Below are 15,535 nucleotides of genomic sequence, written 5' to 3' on the forward strand. Positions count from 1 at the left end.
ATGTTGTCAAAAGAAAACCTCATAGTAGAAAAATAATAAAAAAAGGAAGGACAATTTACTAGCTTCAATATTCGTGAACAGGGGCATAGAGAATCGACGTTTTCCTCCAATATAGTTCGACAACTGAGGGCAACGCCATAATGACTGCAAAACGCATAATAAGGGTTCTGAAAACAACTCTGCCTCACCTAACCTTAAAGACACGTACAGAGCTCGCACTGGATTGAAAACAGCTATTTTTGGAAAATTGATGCCCTGAATTAGGCTGATAAAATTTTACTCAAATGTATGTTTCGGCTGCAGGACTTTTGGTATTGAAAATGCGCTATAAAGGTCCACTTTTAGTTATAGCTTCATATAACTGAACCTCTTTATATCCGGTATTTTTATGACATTAGCGACATTATTTACCGGAATTATTTCAAATTTCGTATTTGTAGTTCCTAATAGGTACTACAACATATGACAGACAATTGCATATGCAGGTCCAGGTCTTTGTATAACCCCCATATACCGTTCATCCCAATATTTCATCGGAATTATTTCAAATTTCGTATTTGCACTTCGTAATGTGTACTAAAGCTTCGTATAGCCCTCATTTAACTGTACTCCATATATTCCGTATTTTGATAATTTTAGCGGCATTATTCACCGGAATTATTTCAAATTTCGCATTTTAAGTTCGAAATGGATACTACAGACTAAGACAGAAAATTGTATGTGCAGGTACAGGTCTTCGCATAGCCTCTATATATCGGTACCTCCATGATTATGGTTCCGTATTCGAAATTAGTAATGGGTCCTACAACCTATGACTGAAAACTGCATATGCAGGTCCAGGTCTTTGTATAGCCCCCATATAAACGTATTCACTGGAATTGTTTCAAATTTCGTATTTGCACTTCGTAATGGGTACTACAGCCTGTGACAGAAAATTGCTTTGAAAATTTCCAAGTTCGTTCCAAAAGGTGGAGGGTATGCAAAGTTCGGCCCTGGCGATCTTATTGCTTTTTTACATGTAAATACTTAAAATGCACAATTTGTTCAGTTTGACAATAGACCCACATCCAACTTTCCGATTTCAACACCTCCATATGTTAACCATAGAAACCACCAGTGACCTGAAAATCAAATTTCAGCACTTTAGCTATATTCCTTCACCCAATTCCAAATTTAGTAACATTTTAGCATATCCAAAACTATCTACATCTCTCCGTCTTAGACACCAACATTGATCCAAAATTATTACCATTTAGTACTTTTCGAACAGTAATAGTACGTATTTGTTTAAATACCACCTTCAAATACCAACAGAGGTCCAAGTATAACATTTCAGGATTTCAGCTCTTTAAAGTATAAAGTAGCATTCAGTACGCTTATCGTACGCATAATCAAAACCATATCCTTCTCTCAACTACCACCAACAATGACTTCTAATTTCAGGATTTCCTACAATTACAGTACACATTTTCGAATTTAGTACTTTCGTAAAATTACAGTACACATTTCCGGAACCACCTAGATATCTCAATTCCAGATTCCAACAAAGACCTCAATATCAAATTTGAAGATTCCAGTCCTATCCCTTCACCCAACACGAAATTTAACACCTTTCTAACACAAATGGGACACATTTCCAAACAACCGCCAAATCTCAACACACATATACCATCAGTAATCAAATTTCAGAATTGTATATCTATCCCTTCGCCTAATAAAAATTTAAAGTCTACAATTTATGTCACCTTTTAATATATTTTCAAGTTTTCTTTCTTTAAAATTAAAAAAAAAAATAAATAAAAATTATATTTAAATATTTTGAGCTTAAGCAGAAAAACTATCTTATCTTGGCAAATTACCAAGAAATGAATGAACATCTGAAGTAGAATTTAATTGAGAGGTGCGGGCGGGTCAGGGAATATTGCAAATATTCAGCTCACAGAAGCAGCAATAACAACAAAAGAAAAAAAGAGTTTTCATTTATTTACTCATTTGTTGTTTGCACAAGAAATTCCAGCCCAAAAACAGACAACCAAATCGACTGAGCGATATAAAACAGCAAAACAGAACAAAATGTAATAATAAAAAAAACACCACCAACAACAACGACAATAATAAAAAACACAACTTTAGGAATTTTTCAAACATGAATCATTTTCAAATTGAGACCAACCATCCAACCAACCCGAAAGGTGTCTGGCTGGCGTATCGTCTTCAAATGTCTTGTCATTTTCAAAAGGCGGAATTAACGAACGAATGTCTCCAAGCAGTGGCAAAACAACCACCATATAAGGCAATACATTATTTTTCTTTATTAAAATGAAAACACCCGTATGAAAAACAACAAAAAATAAGATATTTAAAAATCTAAATCCCATGCGGCAATTAGTCAAAAATAAAATTTAATTTCTTAAAAATATTTACTTTAGTTAATTTTAAAACAAACAATTCACCCCAGCTGCCAGAAGAGAAGTCAAGTGCATCAACCCAGAAAAAAGAGAGAGAGAGACAAATTTATTTTATTCAAATCAATTTTGTGGCGCCCAACACCATTGGGGTTGAGATTTAATACCACAGCGTCGCTCAGCAACCACCATCAACATCACTAGGGATCGAATTTTTAATTCAATAAAATTTTAAAAACCGAAAAAAGAACAACAACAAACGGAGGGAATTTTATCTCTAAAATGACCATGTTGATGGTCTGGCCCGATTAGATGATTTTATTTTATGGCCTGGTGATGGGCACTGATCCCCCTGTGCTTTCCACGAGATGGTGGCGGCTGCATTACATCGTCGTCGATTATGTGGTGATGCTGATGATCACTTGGCATCAGGCCGCCACCGCCACTGCCAACCGGTTGACTAATTGAAAATAATTTAATCTCTTTTTTTTCTTGGGGGGTGAGAGACGAGTGTTGAGTGAGTGCAGGCGGCCTGCTCTTTAAAAGAGTACAACTGAAACATCAATGAATGGTTTTTGTGTGTGCGTTAGACAAAAGGGCAAAGTGCAGCATTGAAAAGAGTCAAGCTTCACTTTCAAGTGCATGAATAGTGATTTCCGTCAATTTGGAGAGTCCAAGGGAAGATGACTAGGTTTTTAGATATTATAAATCAATTATCACTTCCTTTGGAAAGTCTTTCCAAAAACATTCAACATTTGAAAGTATTTTCAAATATTCAATTAAAAAAAAAAAAAAAAAACAAAAAAAAAAAATGATATACATTTATAAAGGGGTATGTCTCAAAGCATTAACTTCACTACAACATTTTAAAGTATATTTTCCATGCCCTTCACCTTGGAAATTAAATTTGTCATTCCCTTGTAACACCAATAAATATTCGTCGTAGACCCACATGGCGCATTTCTAAACCACAATAAAATTGCAGAATTTTCTTTCTATCCCTTTAACCAAGACCAGTTTTGTTACCATTTAGTACTTTCCGTACAGTTACAGGAAAATTTCAAGATTTTAGCTTCAGCTGTTTCGTCTGGAAGTTGATTCTCAGTCAGTCGATTATTTCACTACTATTCTATATAAATAGGGTGAGATGAAAAAACTGCAACCAACTTCAGACTGCTGTCATTTCTAAGTCACTCGTCCGACAGCTGTTAAAATTATTCCAGTGACAGATCATTATATTGTTATTATTTTTTTGTTGAGAATTTTGCAAAAAAAAGTTACTCGTAATGGAATTCAAGCGTGATAGTGTGATTTCTTAATATTTGGCTGGAAAACCACAAGTGGCTATTGTTAGAGCACTCCAACATTTAAATGTGAATAAATCTTTTGTGTCTCGTACCATCGATCGTTATCGTGATGCTGGTAACGTAGCCCGACGTCAAGAAGGTGGACGGAAGAAAATGGCAACATCAGCAGAAATGGTTCGACAAGTGAAGAAGCGACTTGATCGAACCCCGCGTCGCAGTGGCCGAAAAGTAGCTCGTGACCTGAACATATCGCAATGTTCCATTCGGCATATACTGACAAATGAGCTCGGGGTAAAGCCATTGAAATTCCAAAAAGTGCAAGAACTTATACCGTAACAGAAAGAAAATATAATCAAAAGACCTAAAGAGTTTGCTCGCTTGGCCGAATGTGGTGAACTGCCGAATTCGGTTTTCTCCGATGAGAGAACATTTGTTGTCCAGCAGTTTGTAAACAAACAAAATGATCGTATTTACTTGCCAAAGAGGTCAGCTGAAAATGTACAACTTCGGTTGGCCACCAGACCTCAAGCGCCGACCATGGTGATGGTGGCCCATAACAGCCAATGGTCGCTTTCCAGCCGTGGCCTCAGAACAAATGCCGAATATTGTCGCGAAAATATTCTGAAGGGTGTATTAAAGCATTGGGCACGCAAACATTTTGTCCGCAGACCTTGGCCTTTCCAACAAGACTCAGTACCATCGCACTCAGCACGCGCCACCCAAGAATGGTTACAAAATGAGGTTCCTCGCCTCATTTACAGCGCATAATGGCCACCAAAATCTCCGGATACCAATCCGTTGGCCTATTGTGTCTGGAGTATTTTGGAAAGCAAGGTTGGCACTAAAAAATACCAAAGTGTGATCACCTCAAGCAAGCGCTTCGCTGTGATTGGGCCAAAGTACCGCAGAGCAACATTCGGGCAGCGTGTGACGTTTAAAGGCCGTAATTCGTGCCAAAGGTGACCAATTCGAATAAAACTAAACTTATTTTAAAATGTGATGCTAGTTCCGACATTTTTTGCCTTCATGCAATAAAATTTAAAGACAAAATGTAAAAATTATAACGTTTGGCTTTGTTGCAGTTTTTTTTATCTCACCCTGTAAATGAAATGAGAAAGATTTTTGTGATTAAATTGAAATTCTCCATTTGTGAAGTTTGAAAATTTAAAGGATCTTCTTTCTTTTATTTAAAAAGCAATAAAAAATCTCTATTTTGAAAAAGTTTTGAGCCAAGATAATGCTTTTAATGCTTGTTAATTTTTTATTCATGCCCACAACCCACATCTTTTAATTTTTAATACCTTCAAAATGATTTGTGTGTTTAACAAAAAGTTATTTACATTTTTCTTTTGTTTATTGTGCAAAAAAATGGACATTGCCTTGCTGTCGTAACTTGAAAATATCCTCAATGCATTTTATTTTTTTATTTATGTTTTTGACCAAGTGACTCCTTGTTTTTTTTTTTTTTTTTCAAAATAAATCACCATAAAGAAGTACGTGTGAGGGACTTTTTTTATTATTCGCCATCAATGTATAAAAATAAACATTACAAAATTTAAAGGTAAACAATTCAATCGGACGTGTTTGTCGTTCTCCCCAATAAATTATCAGTCCAAATAATGATTCATAGATCAATTAACACTATTTTAATGACGGTCAATAAATACTGGGAGGAGGAGGAGAGGGATAGTAACAAAGGGGAAAACAAAAGAGAATTACAATCAATTAGTTATTATTATATGTGTGTCATGAGAAATGGAAGGGAATCGATAAGACAACTGATAAATTTCCCAAAAGCGAATGAACCTTGTCTTCATCGGCAAGCTTTCGAGAAAATTAACTAATCTTATCAAAGAGACCAAAACAAAACAAAAAACGTACAATCTTCTTTCTTGCAAGTAAATAAAATAAACATTAATTTTGTTAATTTCATTAGAAAGTGGTCATTGAATAATGTTGCTATTTTAAGAGATTTTCTTTGTTTGTGAATTTTGTACTTTTATATATACATATATAGAAAATAATCGAAGCACTTAAATTCTATGATTGTATTAAATATATCTCTACACCAATTTGTTTTTTGAAGACCACCAGAAAGGCTCTTCTGTTTATAGGAGAAATCTCCAAACGATCTTCTTATATGAAGGTCTTGAAAACGCTCTTATTTTAAGGAGGGATTAAAAAAAATCTGCTACCTATAGAAAACCTCTTAAAAGGTCTTCTCTATATAGAGGATCTCCTCCCTAGGGTGAGATAAAAAAACTGCAACAAAGTCAAACGCCATAGTTTTTACATTTTTTTTAATTTTATTTAATGAAATTTTAGCACGAATTATGTCCTTCAAACGGCCAATGAAACCGCCACACGCTGCCCGAATGTTGCTCTGCGGTATTTTGGCCCATTTCCGGCGAAGTGCCTGTTTGAGGTGTTCGGCACTTTGATATTTTTTAGTGCCAACCTTGCTTTCCAAAATACCCCAGACACAATAGTCTAACGGATTGGTATCCGGAGATTTTGGTGTTATGGCGGCCCACACCATCACCATGTCCGGCGCTTGAGTTCTGGTGGCCAACCGAAGGTACAGATTTTCTGCTGACCTTTTTCGGCCAAGCGAAGCAAATCCCTAACTCTTTTGAGTCCTCTTGGCAAGTAAACACGATCATTTTGTTTATTTACAAACAGCTGGACAACGAATGTTTTCTCATCGGAGAAACCTAAACTTGGCAGTTTACCACTTTCGGCCAAGCGAAGCAACTCTTTAGCTCTTTTGAGTTTAGTTTCTTTCTGTTGCCATGTACGTTCTCGCACTTTTTGGAATTTCAATGGCTTTACTCCGAGCTCATTTTTCAATATTTGTTGAATGGAATACTGGGATATGTTCAGCTCACGAGCCACTTTTCGGCCACTGCGACGCGGGTTTTGATCAAGTCGCTTCTTCACTTGTCGAACCATTTCTGCTGATGTTGCTGTTTTCTTCCGTCCACTACCTTGACTTCGGGCTACGCTACCAGTATTACGGTAACGAGCGATGGTACGAGACACAAAAGATTTATTCACATTTGAATGCTGGAGTACTCTAACGGTAGCCACTTGTGGTTTTCCAGTCAAATATAAAGAAATCACGGACGAGTGGCTTTGAAATGACAGCAGTCAGAAGTTGGTTACAGTTTCTTCATCTCACCCTGTATATTGAAGACCTCTTACTTATTTGAAGATTTCGAAAATCTAAAAGTCTTCTCTTTATAGAATACCTTTTAAATGACCTCTATGTACCATAAATTCTTTTGGCAAAAATTACCTCCAAAAAATCTTTGTATATAGAAAAATCCCTTAAAGGTCGTTTGGGCAGAGAAGACCTGTAAAATATCTTCTGTTTGGTTGGAGCGTATTCAAGTGATTTTAAATTGGTGTAGGGTAATCCTGTATATTTTTATTCTCATTATTGTTAATATTTTTATGAATTTAAAAAAATCAAATTTCTTGTAAATTTCAAATAAAAGCAAATATCTAGGTCTATTTTATATATCTATCTCACCATTGAAAAAAATGCAATAAAATTAATTTTTCAAAATATTTTTCTTTATTATTTTATTTTCATGTAAACTTCTGCAAAACAAAACACAATCCCAAACACAAATCAAAACACACATTCCCCATTGTTGTTAACTATAAATTTTTGCGTTTCCAAAATATGGTTGTTGTTGTTGTGCTATATTTCTTTTAATTATATATTTTGTAAATATATAAAATATGTTTATGTACATTGATCCTGCTGCCGTTTGCCGCTGCTGATGTTTGTTTTTGGGGAACGAAAAAACGTTTTATGATCTACCACACCACCACCACCACTGCATAAATTCACCACCTTTTTTGGCACCTCAAATCAACCTCTACATTTTTGAAAAAAAAAAAACAACCATTCATGTTCCGGGCATAAATATTTGGAATTTCTCCCCACCCATCTCCACCCACAACGAATTGTTTTTTTGTGTTATGTTTTGGGTTCTTCTTGTTTTTATTTTCAACCAAAAATGAAATCAACCAACCAACAACAACCCATCATCACCAACAACAACATCACCACCACCAACCAATCAACCACCTCTATTGAAACTACAATTCTTCAACAAAAACCAAAAAAATCTTCAACTCTTTTAAAAAATCCACCAAATTAAATCACCAAAAGGGACCACATCCGGCTTTAATTATTGTAAGTATTTTCCTGGTTTTATTTTTTTTTATTTATTCGCATATTTATTTTTTTCTATTTTCTTAATTTATTATTTTGTTATTTAATTTTATCTACTTTTACTTAATTTTGGTTAATTGGGTCATTTTATAAGGGCTTAGAGTGATTTGATTGCAGATAGATATTTTTATATATAAATCAATGTACAACAAATGGTATTAATAATAACAAATATTATAATAATAAAAAATTATAACAATAAATAAAAAAATTAAATTATAATAATAGAAACAATAATAATTAAATTAAATAATGATTTGAAAGCTATGCATGTAAAAATTTAATGAAACACTTGTAAAATAAATAATTAAAAATAAATAAATAGATATTAAAAAATAAGTAAAATAATAATAAATAAAAAATAAATAACCAAAAATAAATCAATTCGTAATAAAAAATAAGTAAATAAATTAATAATTATAGTAATAATAACAATAGTAATAATAATATTAATAATTATAATAAGAATAAATTAATATCGCAGTAATTTTAAACGCCCAAGTGAATCATCAAAGGGGACTTTTTGATCCTTCCTTGATGAAAACATTTCCTATTTTTTTTCTTTTTTTATCAAATTTTCCTCAGACTTTTTTCGATTTGACGCAAAAGGGAACTGTTCCACGCAAGGAATTTTTCTACACAAAATGTCTCTATAAATCTCAAAAGAAATTCTATTTCTAATTACAACAGTTTTCCAGAAAATGGCATTTGAAATTTATGTATTACAAGTCAAAATTATGTACTTGTGTTTATACCCTACACCACACTGTGGTCAGGGTATTATGTCTTTGTGCATTTGTTTGCAATATAGAGAAAGAAGCGGGTTAGACCCATAGTTGCTTTTGATGATCTGCTTGTAATTACATTATGAGTCGATTTATTCATGTCCGTCCGTTCGTCTGTCCATGTATTTTTGCAAAACAAAGTACAGATCGCATTTATTGCCCGATCAGAATGAAACTTTGCTCAAAACATTTCTTTGGTCCAAGGATGGCCCCTATCGAAATTGGTGATAATTGGTCAAAATTTAGATATAGCTTCCATATATATCTTCGCCAAATTTGTCTTTTATTGTGCACTAAATGTGTAATATTAGCCCAAATAGGAAGAAATTTGGCACATATAACGAAATTGAACCTTTGAAACAAGTATGTCAAATTTGGAGGAAATCAGTTCAGATATAACAATAGCACCCACATATTTTCCTCATCCGATTTGTTAAATTTCTTCCGCACATCGGTAATATATACTCCGTAACAACGGTATTCGGGGAAATATATCAAATACAGCTCGAAATAATTTTGCCAAATTTTATAGAGATCGGTTCAGATTTGGATATACCTACCATATATATGTTCACACGATTTCAAGTTTATTGTGCTCCAAATGGTTAATATTAGCCCGAATTTAAAGGATTTTACGAACGAATACCTCATGGGAGAAAGTGCATCAAATTTGACGAAAATCGGTTAAGGTATAGCTATAGATCCCAAATATATTTTTAATCCAATTTTGTATTTTACTCACTCACATCCGTTAAATACTCTCCACAAAAAAATTGGTGCCAACTCTCAGTTACAAAATAGAAATACCTCTGCTAAGTTTTATAGAGATCGGTTCAGATTTGGATATATCTTCATCCGATTTCACGTTTTGTGCCTAAAAATCTAATATCAGCTTAAATAGGATGAATTTTGATGAATATCGGTTCAGACAAATTTAGTTGAATACAATAGAAGCCTGTCGAATATTGGTTCCGACTTTGGCTTTTCTTTACTGGTTTACTGTTAACTCAATGCGTATCCAATCCGGGTCAAAATCTCTTCTTATACTCCATTTTTGGAGGAAAGTATCAATGTAAATCAAATCTAAATCTAAATCAAATTTTATAATGACTCTCTGAACCAATAAAAGCTGTATATTCAATATGTACCATGAAAAAATATCATACATTTTTGGAAAAAAAATGTTTTTATCTCTATGTGGGATATAAAATGTGAACCAATTTTCAACACATTTTGCAGGACGAATTTTCATTTAATGAAAATCCAAAATGCCAAATTATGGTCAATTCTTTTAAGAATTGGAGTTTGAATATTCGAAATATAAAATATTAGGAGGTATGGAGGCTTTACCAACTAATGTGCCTAATCTTTGCGTTTTCCACAGAAGCTTTTTATAGCATCTAAGAACCTAACTCGTTAAATTGTCTTGAATTAGTATTAGTATTCAGAAGTGAAAATGCTTCTATTGGATATTTTCCGCGGAAGCTTTTTATATCATCAAAGAACATGAAATGTCAAATTATGACGCCTTAAAATCCGAGGATCCCATTAAGGATAGAACCAGGGACGTACACTTAAATAAATACGGAAAACGATTTCCGGCGGCCCAACCTGCAAAAATTTGTATTTTTCGTGTACAGTGTACTAGAAATGTCAGAAAAATAAGCATTGTTTGGGACCCGGGTCCCAAGCCTCATCTTTATGATACATTGGACATTTTCGAAGATTTTACATCCTGACTGATTTGTTTGAAAATTTTGCCTAAAAAACTGAAATTTGTTTGAAAATGTTCTGGATCATAATTGAAATCATCGAAAATCCGGGAGTCCATTTGTAATAACAATCTTTCCGAATACATATTTTTTTTTGCCAAAATTCAATCTTATATTTTTAAGCTGACCAAAAAAAATATCTTTCTACGTAGTTTCAGATAAATATTTCGAGAGATTCCAAAGGAAATGGAAAGGTGGAGGGTATAATAATAAATTTATAATCTGCAATTAAATCACTTGTGCCCTCTGGCTGTTTATGTTTTGTATGTTTCCTACTTTTTTCCTCGTTATAATTTTGGTTGTTGTTTATTTAATATATACACATATATATTTCTATTTTTGTTATAATTATTTTTTATTGTTGTATATATGAACCAAAGAAATGTGTATTTTTTTCCCTTAATTTACTCTTGTTTGTTTGTTATTGAGTGTTGTTGTTATTGTTAATTTAATTGTTTTTGTTCCAATCAAACCCAGCAACACCCACTACTCTCCAAACATTTATATATATTTGTGACGAAAAAAATAAATCTAACCCGGTTTTGTATTTCACTATTTTCTCTTTCTCCATTTTTTTTCTCATCCTCCCCCCATATATTTCATGTTGTCTATATTTGTCTAAAATAATCGCTATTTAACCCGAATATCATGTTTGGTGTGTGTGCGTGCGTGTGTGTAAAAACAAATTTGACGCCATTAATCTTTTTTCGACCAAACAAATCGTCATCATCCATCATCTTTGTTCGTCATTATCATCATCCTCATCATCATGATCGTTATGATTTTAACTGATCTTGTATTTCAATATCTCACAAAATACGCACCACCCCATACATGACTGTCAACGACATCTATTGGCATCAATCTGTAAATGCTAATCATGCTCATCATCATTATGGCCAAACACACACAAAATGAACTCCCCCAATTTGTATTTGCTTGCCTTCTTTTGCTGGTGATATTGTGTAACAATAAATCAATTCAAATCCACAACTCTGCCGACCAATCATCCAACCATCATCCATCGAATACATCAACCTACCAACCAACCAACCATCCATCCACCACATCACCAACATCTTGGGGTATCTCTTCGTCATACCACTGTTGCTTACTGCCCTGCCTGTCATACAACGTCCTACAATTTGTAACAAAATTTCGTAATCTTCAAACCTCCAACACCGCTATTCAACCTTTTAATGTCTCCATGGCGGCGGCCGCGACTGCCATTCAACGCCTTTAAAATTAAATAAAAAAATGTGTGTTCTTTTCTGTTGCTGCTGCTGCTGCTGTCTTGGCCCCCATTGTAAACGATCACCGATCGATCGATCAATTGAACCACCACCATCATACTCAACAATTTCTGTGTCATCTCTACCACATTTGTTTTATTTTTTTTCGTCTTATTCTTCTGCTCGCTCACAATATTTTTTTGTATTTTTGCTTGAAATAACAAAAAAAAAAATGAATTGAACAACGAACAAAAACCAAATCTAGAGTAGTAGTACTGCAGGGACACTTGCGGTAAAGTATTGTATTTTCAGTTTCCAATATTGAGCTCATTACATTCAACCAGCTAGCCTAGTCCCCCCGATTCCTACCCCTTGTATCCCAGCAAGCCATTTATTTAGTTCTTTTTTTCTTAACTTTTGTTGGCCGATTTTTGAGCTTCTTTTTTGTCTTGCTCCTCCTCTACTGCCATTTTGTCACTTGTTTGAGCTTTGATTTCATTGCTGGCTGTTTTTTTTTTTTTTTTGGTTGGGCTGTTTTTTTCTTCTCTTTTTTGTGTGGTTTCTTTGTGATGACTTGCTTGAATCATTTTTTGTTGTTGTAGTTTTCTATTTCTATATTTTAGAAGACATTTATTACATTAGAAATATTCGTATATCCACTTTTGAGAGCTGTAGAAAAAAATACAGATATATGCGAAGATTTACAGATCTTTTATAAGAAGATGGACAGATCTTCTATGAGAATATCAGTCAGAAGATATTCTATGGAAAGATCGACGCACCTTCTGGGAGAAGATCGACAGACTTTCTTTGAGTAGATCTACAGATATTTTTGAGATCTACAGATTTCAGTGAGAAGGCCTACAGATCGACAGACCTTCTATGAGAAGATCGACATATCTCATAGGAGAATATCTGTGAGTAGATCTACAGATATTCTATGAGAAGATCGACAGACCTATGAGTACCCAGATTTTCTTCGGGAAGACCCAGAGGTCTTCATTGAAAAGAATATCTTCATTGAGAAGAATATAGGAGAATATCCGTAACAGGTTCGACAGACCTCCTAGGAGAATATCTGTGCCAAGATCGACAGATATTCTATCAGAAGATCGACAGACCTATGAAAATGTCTACAGATCTTCTTCGGGAAGACCTACAGATATTTATTGAGTAGATCGATCTTCTTCGGAAAAACCTAGAGACCTTCTTTGACAAGGTCGACAAACCTTCTAGGAGATGTACAGATTTTACAACTGTGAAAAGATCTACAGATCCTCTATGAGAAGATCTACAGATCCACTATGAGAAGATATAGAAGTAGATCTACAGGTTTTCTAATAGAAGACTTATTTTATCTGAGATAGGGCCATTATCTCCGAGAAAATTATGCCTGGGAGCCAATGTCTCAGAGATGATTAGCCCTCAGACCCATTAGCTCAGAGGTAATAATCCGCAGATCTATTATCTTTGGTGCACTCATCCTCCAGAAGCTTTATTTATGAGAAAGTTATATATCAGGTCCATTGTCTTTGAGGATCATAATCCCAAAGATAATAATTCGCTTGTACCATTATATTTCAGAAAATGATTCGTTCGAACCATAATCTTGGATGTTAATATACATCAGGACTATTGTCCTTGGACGTATGGGCCATTATCTCCAAAATAGTAATCCATCATGAGCATTGTGATCAACCCAGACCCTTATCTCGCAGACGGCGTGGTTTAGTTTAATAATGGTGCGGTTTAGTTTAAGAATGCGCAGCCACACGAATTCGACGACTGCTTCACTCGGAGACCATTGTGTTCGTCCTAGGATGAAATGAGAAATTTACAGATAGGAGATAGAAGCGAGAAGGAGAATAAGAGATTTATAGAGAGAATTATAGTTAGGGTGGATCTATGTCTAAGAACAACGTTAGAGTTTCCATTTCCCACCTGCCAAATACCCTATGTCTTCTGTTGGATAAAATGGGCCATGTGCAAAGTAGATGTTCAATCGTCTCTATCTATTCTTCATCTTCACATAGTCTACAGAAGTCAGGAATATTGTTGCCCCATCTTGAGTTAAAATATCCGATACTGCAGTGACCAGTTAGTATTCCCACCACTATTCTTAGAACAACTAAGTGATAGAGGGGAGTTTGTTCTTCTCCTCGAGATTACCGGCCATATGACCTTAGATGCCCTGCAATCGGTTTTCGCTGAAAAACATCATGATGTACTATGCCCACGAAACCACTAATGTGTGCACATCGAACTCGGGCGTCCGACACACTCCTCTTCGTTGTTTACATTTGCTCTCTTCCATTGCACAACCAATGACCATTTCTTTTTTCAGGGAATAGCTTCACAATATGTCACTTAATTTTCAAAATTTGCGACGCTCTGGAAACAAATCTTTCTTTTTCTTCGTGGTTTGCATTTTCTACATATGATTTCGTTGGTTTTTTTTTCAAAGTGGTAACGTAAAAAATCGAATACACCGTCGGACAAAATTTTCAAAATTCGTGGTTCTTTTAGCAACAAACATCTGTCCTTCATTTCGCCTATTTTTCTCTCTATCTGGATTTCTTACTTCTACTCCTTTAAACACTAACACCATTTGGACAAAATCGCCTTCTTCCCTTCAAAAATATTCATTCCCCATGCTTTCAGAATTTACAAGTTAATGTTAAGAAAAATGTCAAAATTCAATGCAATGTCCATGGTAATGGTGGCAGCGGTAACCTCACCACCAGTGGTGGTGACCACGAATGCTTAACAAATAATTGTCAAGATATAGAAAATGCAAAATTAACAGAAAATGCCGGAAATCGTTATGTATTTTACAAGGTATTCAAAAACTTAACAAAGAAAACAAAACTCTTTAAACCTAACCTTGAACTAAATTTTTCAAAATTAACCAAAAAAAAAAAAAAGAAACGAAGACATTGTCTCTTTTCTTTGACTCATTTAATGATAACTTCATTGTATTTTGTTTTTAATAATATTGTAAAAATGTAAATAATTATATTCCATTTAACACTATTAGCTTTGTATGTTCTTTAATTGTAGAATTGAATGTTTGTTTTTGCTCTAGTTTTGTTCATTATTTTATAGATCTGCTTTGTTTGTTTTTTTTTTTTCGCAGAAATCTATTGTTCTTTTTGTAGTTGTTGTTGTAGCTGTCTTCCAATAAAAGTATATATAAATATATATTAGTATGCCATACAAAAATATATTCTCTTGATTTGAATCGAATACTAATTTATTGATTTTCTTTTCTTTATTAATTTTCAAAATACCCTCTAGGGTGAGTTGGAGCAACAACTTTTACAAGCCAATCCAATTCTGGAAGCCTTTGGAAATGCCAAGACTGTGAAGAACGATAACTCATCACGTTTTGTAAGTATTCACTATATATTTCTAATTTTTTTTGGAACTGCACAATAGAATTTAAAATGATACTCTCATGAAACTGGGTCCGGGAAATTAGTTTTGGATATGAAATTTGTTTTGGTTAGTATATTAAGAATCCCAAAGAACAGATTCGATTTTTTAGAACTTTTGGATAACGAAAAATCTTTTCGTGTGGTACTTATCTTCCGGCTTAAGAAGTAAAGGTAAAAAATATGCCAAGTTCATAATGTGCTTTATGTTCCCATGCAAAAAATATGACACAGAAGTTCGACTAATGGTAAATTTTTTCTTCGGGGTTTTCAATATACTCACCAAGGACTTTCATCTTCAATTGGAATTTATCACCAAGCTAATTTTTACGGTTTTCAAGGAACTTTTCA

The 15,535-nt window shown here is 34.1% G+C and overlaps 1 protein-coding gene across 4 annotated transcripts in view; it reads left to right on the forward strand.

Moving 5' to 3' along the window:
- LOC101892851 (myosin heavy chain, non-muscle) overlaps positions 1 to 15,535 on the forward strand; it is a 98,496-nt gene that overhangs the window by 69,864 nt on the left and 13,097 nt on the right. For 3 of the 4 annotated variants that reach the window (XM_059120479.1, XM_059120480.1, XM_059120482.1), the window contains 2 exons: positions 7,899 to 7,922; positions 15,048 to 15,140. In XM_059120479.1, the coding sequence (XP_058976462.1) occupies positions 7,899 to 7,922; positions 15,048 to 15,140 (117 nt within the window). The remainder of the gene's footprint in view (positions 1 to 7,898; positions 7,923 to 15,047; positions 15,141 to 15,535) is intronic. The other variant, XM_059120481.1, reaches the window with a different exon arrangement.

The sequence above is a fragment of the Musca domestica genome, unplaced genomic scaffold (genome assembly GCF_030504385.1).
Source record: "Musca domestica strain aabys unplaced genomic scaffold, Musca_domestica.polishedcontigs.V.1.1 17, whole genome shotgun sequence".
Taxonomy (NCBI): domain Eukaryota; kingdom Metazoa; phylum Arthropoda; class Insecta; order Diptera; family Muscidae; genus Musca; species Musca domestica.